The 10,000-nt window shown below is 40.5% G+C and overlaps 1 protein-coding gene across 1 annotated transcript in view; it reads left to right on the forward strand.

Moving 5' to 3' along the window:
- The window catches only part of LOC138042451 (protein mesh-like), a 45,107-nt gene that overhangs the window by 23,695 nt on the left and 11,412 nt on the right, over nucleotides 1-10,000 (forward strand). The window contains exons 10-17 of the mRNA XM_068888340.1: nucleotides 1,576-1,822; nucleotides 2,792-2,985; nucleotides 3,888-4,014; nucleotides 5,653-5,897; nucleotides 6,727-6,938; nucleotides 7,273-7,492; nucleotides 8,276-8,401; nucleotides 9,784-10,000. The exon at nucleotides 9,784-10,000 is cut by the window's right edge and continues 59 nt beyond it. Coding sequence (XP_068744441.1) covers nucleotides 1,576-1,822; nucleotides 2,792-2,985; nucleotides 3,888-4,014; nucleotides 5,653-5,897; nucleotides 6,727-6,938; nucleotides 7,273-7,492; nucleotides 8,276-8,401; nucleotides 9,784-10,000 — 1,588 coding nt within the window. The remainder of the gene's footprint in view (nucleotides 1-1,575; nucleotides 1,823-2,791; nucleotides 2,986-3,887; nucleotides 4,015-5,652; nucleotides 5,898-6,726; nucleotides 6,939-7,272; nucleotides 7,493-8,275; nucleotides 8,402-9,783) is intronic.

The following is a 10,000-nucleotide window of genomic DNA, read 5'->3' on the forward strand; positions in this document are numbered from 1 at the left end:
GATACTTTGGTTTCTCGCAAGGATAACACGATCACTATTGATGTTTACCGCAAAGCAACTCACACAGACAGATATTTAGACTTTTCTTCTCACCACGACAAACGCCACAAGGACCCTCCTACACCGCGCAATTAAACTCCCAAGTACACCGCAAGGGAAAAATACCGAAATCAATCACGTCTTTGATGCTCTACGAGCCAACAACTATCCCTCCTTTGTTATTTCCAATATCTTAAAGCAGAAATTTTCCAAACCAACCACACATGCCATCCCTTCACCTGAAGAATTGGTTGGCATGTTTTTTAAATGGTTTACGCCTCAAGAGAACCCTAACGGTTTTGCTGTCCTTCCTTTTATCAATGGTGTTACGCAACCTCTAACAAGAATTCTTCGAAGACACGATATCCGAGTTGTAAATAAGCCCCTCAAGACTTTACAACAAGAATTCCTTTCTCCTAAATTCAGACCAGCTATTGAACACCAACCCAACGTGGTTTATAAAATACCCTGTGCCGATTGTGATTGGTGTTATATAGGTGAAACTGGCCGTTGCTTTGAAACCCGCAAGAAAGAACACGTTAGGAATGTAAAAACATGTGCTAATGGGTCAAACATTGCGAAACATGCGTGGTCTTTCGGCCACCATTTCTCATACCTTTACTCTGTTCTTTTTATCATTTTTATCTCGCCTTTTCTGTATATATTTCACTAATTTACATTCAACGTTTTATCCGTGGAAGGCTGTAGATCGACAGCCGAAAGCTTATATTCTTTTTGAAAATTTTTAGCCAGAGAACGTTTTTTATTGTATTTTAAAACACGGTTGACTTAAAAAAGCGCCGCTTGAGCCTGAGATAAAAGGGACTGAAATAGCTGTCTTGATTTTAAACTAACCCCAAACGCCAGCACCCTCGCCCTAATAAAGAATCTTGCGTGCCCTTCAGGAACGCCAAGACTTTACGGGCTTACTTCGGGAGCTACAAATGAGTTCTCATATAGAGTGTTTTCACGTGACGTCACGGTTGCCATGTTGGTGTACCCAACTAATCCTCAGGGAATTGAGCGCTATTATCATGCAAAATTTTTCCTTAATTTGTTTCGGGGGAAAAACAAGGTAACTGACCACGTGAGGGAAAACAGTCTACACTCATCTTAGAAACGAACAAATTAACCGTTAAAGTCTTCTTGCAAAAACAACAACAGCAACGAAAAGAGTATTTGCGGCTATGAGACAATCTTTATAAAAACAGGCAGAGACAGTGACTTTGAATAAGCTTACTCATTTCTTGTAGTGTTTCAGACCACTTAGGAACAAAACAAACACGTGGCTAATTTCCATATCTGACTACGCTAACGCTCAAGCCATTTTTAAACGTGGTCGACCACAGGCATCTCACGTAATAAATAGGATCAGATTCTTTGCGTAATCATTATTCATCGTAACTGATGAGGTTTAATCGATCCAAATGAAATATATTTACCTATTTAAACATTTTAATCGGCCTTTTTTAAGCCGGCTGTAAATACAAAAATATCTTAATCAATGCATTTTTTTCTTTTTTCCTCAAATTTTAGATCCCGTTAACTTGACCAAATCCTTTGTTAAACTGAGGGATTATCCCACAGCGTGGACAGCAGGTAGCAGAGTTAAAATCACTTGGGATCCCACGGAGCTGGCTGACCAACCAGTGACAGTACAGATCATTAACCTGGTTATTAACCAATTCGATATTGTTCAGCCTCACAGTAATATTAGTGTCGTCAAGGAACAAGAAAACACAGGCAAAGCTGAGTTTGATCTACCACACCTCGCTTATGATAGGTCAGTTGTTACTAAATAACTGTAACCATCGACAGTAACATTCCTAATCATAGCGCTGCGTTCGATTCTGAGCATAAGTACGAGGAACACTTGACAATGTCTCTTTCGTCTATAACTCGCACTTCAAATAAATGCATTTATTTCATTGAAAAAGAGCTTATATCATCATCATTATTATCTATACAAGCGTCACTCTGCGGTCGCCATTTTCATTATTTATTGACACTCTCACAAGAAGATAATCTATAAGTAGGTATTCAAGTAAGTGAAAGTTTGTCTTCATGCAAGATTTTATTTTCCCAATAGCAAGAGAATATTGGGTAGGGGATGTCTCTGTTCCTCATGATAATTATTTTTATTTTTTGATTTTATTTTTAGAATGTGACCCTGCTGTCATGCTTATTTTTATCTCTTGTTGCTATGACCACGCAGTCCACTTTGATACTTCGTTAATTTAAAGACCCACGTTCACCCGACAGACATTGCGTGCCGAGGAACACTTTTCTTATATGAAATTCCAGCCAATGTTGAAATTCATCCAATCAGATCGCTGTGATAAGCAATGCGAATTTCCATAACAAAAACAACTGTGGGCCTTTGACTGACCAATAAGGTCTCGTTTCCAGACGTCTTTCTCACGAAGTAAAATTGTGCTCAAGGAAGGGCGGGAAGAAAAATGCTAGCGAGTCGGCGCTTCGTCTCTCTTCTATCTCCTTCCCGTGGCTCCTCGGGGTTCGCGCTCGTCACCAGCCTCTCGCTCCCCCTTGTTAGCGAACAAAATGCAAAACGAAGCGCCTGAGTAGGAGGAGGCAAGTCTCGTTCTGACTTGAAATATCCACGCTGAATGACAAGTTCTAACCGGAATAGGGCCCAATATGGGCCTTTGCTCTCTTATCTCTTATTCTCTTTTTTATTTTTCAAATATATTTCGGTCTCTTATTTTACTTTATTCTCATTTTATGGAGGCAGCCAGAACGGCACACTTGGCAAGAACCAGTTGCAGATAATTCGTGTACAAAGCATAGTAGGGGAAGGATACAAAAAATACGCAGAAAAGCATTGGATATGGAGCGATCTTTTTCTGTTCACAAATAAATTCTTGGCACATGAAAGCTGTTTACAGTGGAAAAGATTACAGTCGCTCGATACATCTCACACCAAAGGCGAGTATTGATTAATTTTTTAGATAAAGAAATATGAGTCAGTTGCTTAGATATCTACTGTTGTAGTCGACATGTCCACACTTGAGTTTTTCTGATAAATGTTTCAGGGATAATTTCATTAAAAACACTCAAGTTTTCCCTTTTTCATTTGCAGGTAGATTTTGTTGCATTATCTCGCCTCTAACTAGCTCGTTCTTTTTGCACAAGAACCAGTCTTTGTTTCTCATTTTACAAAGTACAGGGGTACAGGGATGGCGCAGTGGTGCATGTGGCCCGGGTTCGATTCCTCGACTCGGCGTCTTATGTGGGTTGAGTTTGTTGGTTCTCTACTCTGCACCGAGAGGTTTTCTCCGAATACTCCGGTTTCCCCTCTCCTCAAAAACCAACATTTGACTTGATTTACTTTTATTGTTCATTTCACTTTACAGTGTCCCCAATTAGTGCTCCAGCGCTAAATCGACTAGACACTTTTATAAAGTGAATGAAGGGGGTGGTTTCTAAAGAAAATGTGGTGCTGCGTCGGTGGGGAAGTAGTATACTAAAATTTGGTTTTATCAACGGAGTTGATAATTTAAATTGGCCACCGTACAGAGATTCTAAACGCTAATGTTTCAGAGCGAATCTTTCCTTTTCTTTCCTTTACATGTTGTGCCCAAAAGTAACGTTCTTAGGTTTTTGTTTTTTGTTTTGTTTTTGTTTTTAATCAATTAAAGGAGACCCTATACATCATAGTTACAAGAATTCACATTGTAAAGCAGTATAAATCTCTAAAGGTTATTTCCACCAAATTTTAGCGAATTTTCTTTTTCCCCATGCAGGGTCTACTTAACTTGCATTTAACTTGCCATTTTCTATATAAAGCTAAACGAACTTGACCTTATCCTTCTTTTTTCTAATTATAGGTTTTAGCTCCCTTTCTTTTTGTCCAAAAACACGAAGACAGTTATTGGCAGATGAGGGACGTTTTACAGGCTGCGACCTCTTTCATAACCGGGGTGGACACAGCTGCTATGTTACTAAATTTCAAAGGTAAAAGCAGAGTAGGCGTGGTACTAAATTTTGTAGTCGATCTTAAGACAGAATCCAATGTCCAAGAGCGTGCAAATTCTCTTCAAAATGTTTGTTTCCGCGATTTCACAGACTGCTGGAACCAATAGAGAGATTTAGCTGATTGTGTTTGCCTGAATATTTTGATACCAATTTGCAACAATAAGAATAAGGGTAAAGGGTAACGTTATTTTTAGCTTAGTGTAAATGCAGCTGTTTATCAATATTTGAGGAACAGCGTTTGGGGGACACTTTGTGTCTGTAATTCCGAGACACGAGCGATGTTGAATTTGGGGAGAAAAGTTAGAGGACATTTCGTGACGCTTATTGAAATTCGCGTGCATCTAACATGACGTCTTTCTGTAATCTTATAGAGCGAGTTTCAATCGAGTCAGTGTCGTAAAACCAAAACCAAAGTAATTACTTTGGCCAATCAAAAAGGACGGAGACAATCCAGTAAACAAATCAAAATTCAAAGTAATAATGACACATAGCCGACACAAAGCGCGGGAAAATGTGCTCGCGCAAGAAACGATTGGTTTTAGTTTCACTTCTGATTGGTTGAACATTCAACCAATCACTGAGTGAAGTAAATGCAAAACCAAAGCAATTCGCTAATTACTTTCGACACTCAATAGACCACTTTCGATATATTAAGATTCAGTCCAAAACAAAAGGCATCATCTCGAGGCTCTGGGGAATAAATTCATACAAATCCTTCTATTTATTCCCCAGAGCCTCGAGATGATGTCTTTTGTTTAGGACTGAATTTTAATATATCGAAATTGGTCTATTGTAAACCGCTCTATGTGTCATATCCGTTGCATTTGTTTTCTCTTTACAGCTTGAATTTTGAATTGTAACGGTAAAACAACTTACTCCCTGCATGGAGAAGTCAGGCCGTGCCTGACGAAATATTTGACAGGAAAAATACACTAGCCCCGGCCATACAACCAGCCTTGCTCTATTGTTACTGCATGCTTGCATTTCTTGACATATCTGGTCATAAAAAGATGAAAAAATTCTCTTATTCTAAATTGTCTTTCTTTGAGAAGTTGCTCGATATCTGTAGCTAATAGGAGAGAAAATAAATGAGGTAATATCAAATACTGAAGTGCCATTGATTTTAAGCAAAATGCAAATTTCAGTCCAGCGTTTTCCCTTTACAATGATGAGCGCAATGATAGATCTTTTTCATGTTTGATCAATTTTCCCGCGAAACCGTACCTTTTCAACCAATCATTGGCCTAGTATAATTAATCATTACATGCAGAATCCCATGAGTAGGAGCATGCCTCTCCCATCAACCTTTGCGCGTATCTTTCTATTTTTGCAACGGCACGAGTTCTTCATCTCTGCGCGCACTGTTTAGGATGGCCAATCAGAATAAAGTTATTGTCAAACGAAGACAAAAATAGGCAAAACAATGTAAAGTATAGGGCATGGAGTTCCCGGTGTTGGGGCCGGCTTGGTAGTGCCATGTCTTAAAAACGGCTTATACACCATATATGGTGTATGAGGTCTCGTAAGCAGAAACGGCCGTAAGTCAAAGGGGACTTTAAATTTGCCGAGTGCTGGAGATCATCATATAACCGTTGTCTTTGTGATTGTCTCTGGTAGCACTGACAAGTCAAGGCGAGCTCAATGTTGTTATGACAAAGATGGAGAGTTGACTCGAGGTCCACCCTGTGCTGTCACAAATAGAACTAAATCTCATCAAACATTCACTTCAGCGTTCACCGAGTTCAGGAAAACCGTTGCCCCTTACTTGGAATGCTGCGTGTTTGCCGATGCCGGTGACTGTTCCGCTTACCAAACTCTGGGAATACACTCCAACGATACAAGATATCTTCCTCCTAGCATAGGTAAATTTTGTTTCATGATTTTATTATCTGCCACTTACTACGCGCGCTAAGATTGGTCAATTTAGCGAGACGGCCCACTGAAGGGCGTAGCTAGGGGGGTGGGGGGGGAGGGTCCTGGGGTGCCCGTGTCCCCGCTTTGTAAGCCTTTTTTTAAGCAAAAATCCTACAATATTATACTCAGGTGGCGAAAACGCCACAATCTGGTGAGTACCCTCTCTTTGACACAGTGTGAACCCCCCCCCCTCCCCCGTTCCTTTGAAAATCTTGGCTACGCCCCTGGTCCCACTTGACTTCACTGTTCGCTTTCCAGCACGGTTTTGTGTCCAAAAGATATAAAATTCTTCGGTTTGTCTCTCAACAGCCATGTTTTGCAACGAAAGCAAAAAAAATAAAATAATAATAGCGTTCAAATCCCGGAGGATTGGCTCGGGACACCAACATGGCTGCCGTGACGTCATGTGAAATGCAAGAATATCTTTTTTCATATTCTTCGTAAGTTACGGTCCAATTTTTTATATCTAAATTTCTAAAATGAATGTGAAAAAAACCCCAGCTCACTCGCCGCTCAGTCTTTTCAGTGTTTTATCATCCCTTTCTCGCTCCACCGCCTCAAAGAAATGTTACGACGGGGTAAGGAGGGGAAATGGTGCCTCGTACTGTAAAGGATGAGAGAAAGCCATAGGATTCTCGCCTAACGCAGCAACCACACTGGTCAGAGACCTGTCATTGTCTTAGGAAACAAGAACAATCTTTTAAATGTTATGTGTCAGGAATCTTGATACATCTCTTTGGAAAAATGATATGATCTGAACTTGTTGAATTTCGGCAGGTGCTACGTTTGGAGATCCCCATTTCTTTACTTTCGATAGCTTCGAGTACACATTCAATGGCTATGGCGACTATACGATTCTCCATGCCAGCAACTCTGAGTTCCTTCTTCAAGGGAGGATGCAACCACTTAAAGGCGGACAAGGCGTGAAATCACCTGCTACGGTTTTCACGGCATTTGCAATGGCGCAGAGAGACAGTAGCACAATACAAGTGAGTAACGATTACCAGACTAGTTACTTAGTTACGTAACCTCGTTGTCAGGAAGGAAGTGAGGGTCTGGAAGCGAGTCTCGCTTGAATGATAGACAAAAGACAAAAATATGGAATGGTGGTTCGACTGACCGAAATCCTAATATTTTCCTGTTCGAAGTGATGAAGGCATTAAGGTGACGATTGTTTTTTTTTTCCTTATAACATATACCATATTTCATTTTACTATCTTACCGGTAATTTTGAAAAAAAACTGAAAAAATAATAAAATGAATAAATAAATAACAGAAGTAACGGATCATTTTCGAAACATCATCTTACTTTGGTTTTTGTAGGTTCACAGGGATACGTCAAATTCATTTGTCTTACTCATCGATGGAAAGCAAAGAGCCATCGACTTCCATCATGATCTACAATCAAGAGGTGTTTCCATAAGGAACAGTTCGCGGGGAGACCATCTGCGACTCGTTATAGCCTTTGACTGTGGAATTACTGTCTATGTAGAAAACGCTGCCGTGCTTCAGCTCGCTCTCACCATTCCAGTAGAGTTTAAAGGTATTTTAGAATTTGCCTGCCTTGTTATTGGCTAAAAAATCTCGCGCTACAAACGCTTGGCCAATCACAGCGATGAAAGCAAACTAGTACAATTGTAAAAGGAAAGGTTACGTTTTATACAAACGTTGGCCGTGTAGCACTTATATTTTAAACAGAGTTAACTGAATAGAGTGTAATGTGAAGTGCTAGATTTCAATCCCATATGAACCATGTGAGCGTTAGCCCTACTGATGGAAATGGGCCCACACAAGGACAGAGAAAAACTCTGACCAGGGTGGGAATTGAACCCACGACCTTCGGGTTAGATCTCCGCCGCTCTACCGACTGAGCTACAAGGTCAGACGGGAGCAGGCCGTGGGAACTTCACATTACACTCTATTCAGTTAACTCTGTTTAGAACAATTGTAATTTGCTTGCAAGTGCTTTCCCGCCTTGGGCACCAGCTGCCTGTATTTCTTTTGCGTTGTGATTGCAATTGGTCCATTCGATTGTCCGGATCGGTTGTGATTTGCCTAAGTACTTATGTACTGGGGTTTGAGCTTCAGAGCAATCGTTTGAGAATCACCAATTGCCGACTAAACGGCATAGTGACATTCACTAATTCAGAATGAGAGCTTAGTAGTTATTATTGTTTAGTTTAATATTCAAATGTCTGCGCGATCACCCTGTGGTTAAAGGTCAGCCGTACCACAGTCGCTTGCGCCTGGTTGTAAAAGATGAAAAACAGACCCTCCTGGATCCTTGGAAAGCCTTTTAACAATTGCAAGTTTCGTTCTTCTTCAGAGAAAACAAGAGGGCTACTTGGTTATTGGAATGACAACACTGATAAGGAATACCTTCTTCCTAATGGTAAATTTCTTAGTACGGCTTCCAACATGTCTCAAGTACATCATCACTTCGGTCAGCAATGTAAGTAATCATTTTCCGAGATGACCTTTTGGTTAAGAGGGCTGAAACGAGCAGATGAAGTAAAAGGCGCGGTTTCTTAGGCGCATGAGAATTATTTGTCTGGTGCGACAAGAATGCATCCGCCAAAGTCAGGTGGGACTTTTTTATGACAAATACATAACATATCGTTAACCTGGCGAGGTGAAGATGCATCATGTATATAAAATGTCGCTCTCGACGGTCATTAATAACCATCCTCGAGCAAGTGCTTAGGTTTAAATGATGGTACAGATTAGTACTTAACGCTACAAACGATATACTTAGAACGCAATACTTTCATTTTCTTGAGTTGTTTGTTATGTGTTTGTCATAAAGGGTCTCGCCATTTTAGTCGCAGCCATTATTTTGTTAGGACGGACACTGAAATCTAAGAAAATTTGTTTTTAAAAAAAGACCTGGTCCGAAATATTGTACCACGGTTTTGCTAAGACTGCAGATTGCCGTCATCGTGGGTTATCAGTCATGCTTGGATAGATTGGAAGAAAAGCAGCGCAGGAAATGGTACTCGTTTTATTGAGGTTCTTTCGGTATTGCGCATGTTCTAGCCGTAAGCCAATCTGAAGCGACATTATAATTAATACTCGTAAGAGGAATTTACATGTACGCGTGAAAAATGTACTTTCCACTGTCTGCCTTCAGGGAATTCAAGTGGAAAAGTGTTTTACCTTCGCTGGAACGCACTGAATTAGAATGTAAGCTCTCGTTCAGTCATCTGCGCATTCGACCGCCCTTAGCTAATTAGTGATTGTTTAATGCTGCCATAGAGAAATTTTACGCGTACGTGTAAAATTTCCCGCTCGAATTATAACGTCACTTCCGATTGGCTCATAAATGATGACACTCGTTACGGCTAGAACATGCGCAATACCTTGATACTCTCCTTTAATATTTAACAATCAGACCAGTAGCCCGCAAGGGCTACGGGTCAATAGACCATGAGGCGAAGCCGAATGGACTATTGACCCGTGGCTCTTGAGGGCGAAGGGTCTAATTGTTTTAGTATCACCCAACTAGTCAGACAGAAAAGGCAATAATAAAGTTAGCAAATGAAAGTTGAAGAAATATTTACTTGGGAATAAAACGATTCAAAGCGCCACGCTTTTCGGTACTCGAGGACTATTACTAATAGTCATCTAGCAGCGTAACCAATTAAAATGCAGGATTTGCATTAGTCCACTAGTTGGGTGATACTTAAGTAGTTTAGTAGTAGCTCAAGTTCATCTTCAGCAGTTCTCGACACTACACGGCAAACGCTGATTATCACGGTTCTATTCGCGCCAAGCAAAATCCATCCCCTTAAGGGTAAACACTTAAATATTTATTCTGTTTGTTATTTTTGCCAGGGACAGTATCAAGAAATGAGTTCCTCTTTACGTATGGTCCCGAAGAAAACTACGGTGATTATTTCGTCTCTGGTTACGTTCCGACGTTCATGGAAGCTTACCACCCTGTTCTGAATAAGATGAAGGATGGCTTAAGGAAGAGAGCGTTGACGATATGCGAGCGGTCTCTTCAGTGTGTATTTGATATAGCGGTAACCGGGAGGATGGACATTGGCAA

This window comes from Montipora capricornis, chromosome 3 (assembly GCF_036669925.1).
Source record: "Montipora capricornis isolate CH-2021 chromosome 3, ASM3666992v2, whole genome shotgun sequence".
Classification (NCBI taxonomy): domain Eukaryota; kingdom Metazoa; phylum Cnidaria; class Anthozoa; order Scleractinia; family Acroporidae; genus Montipora; species Montipora capricornis.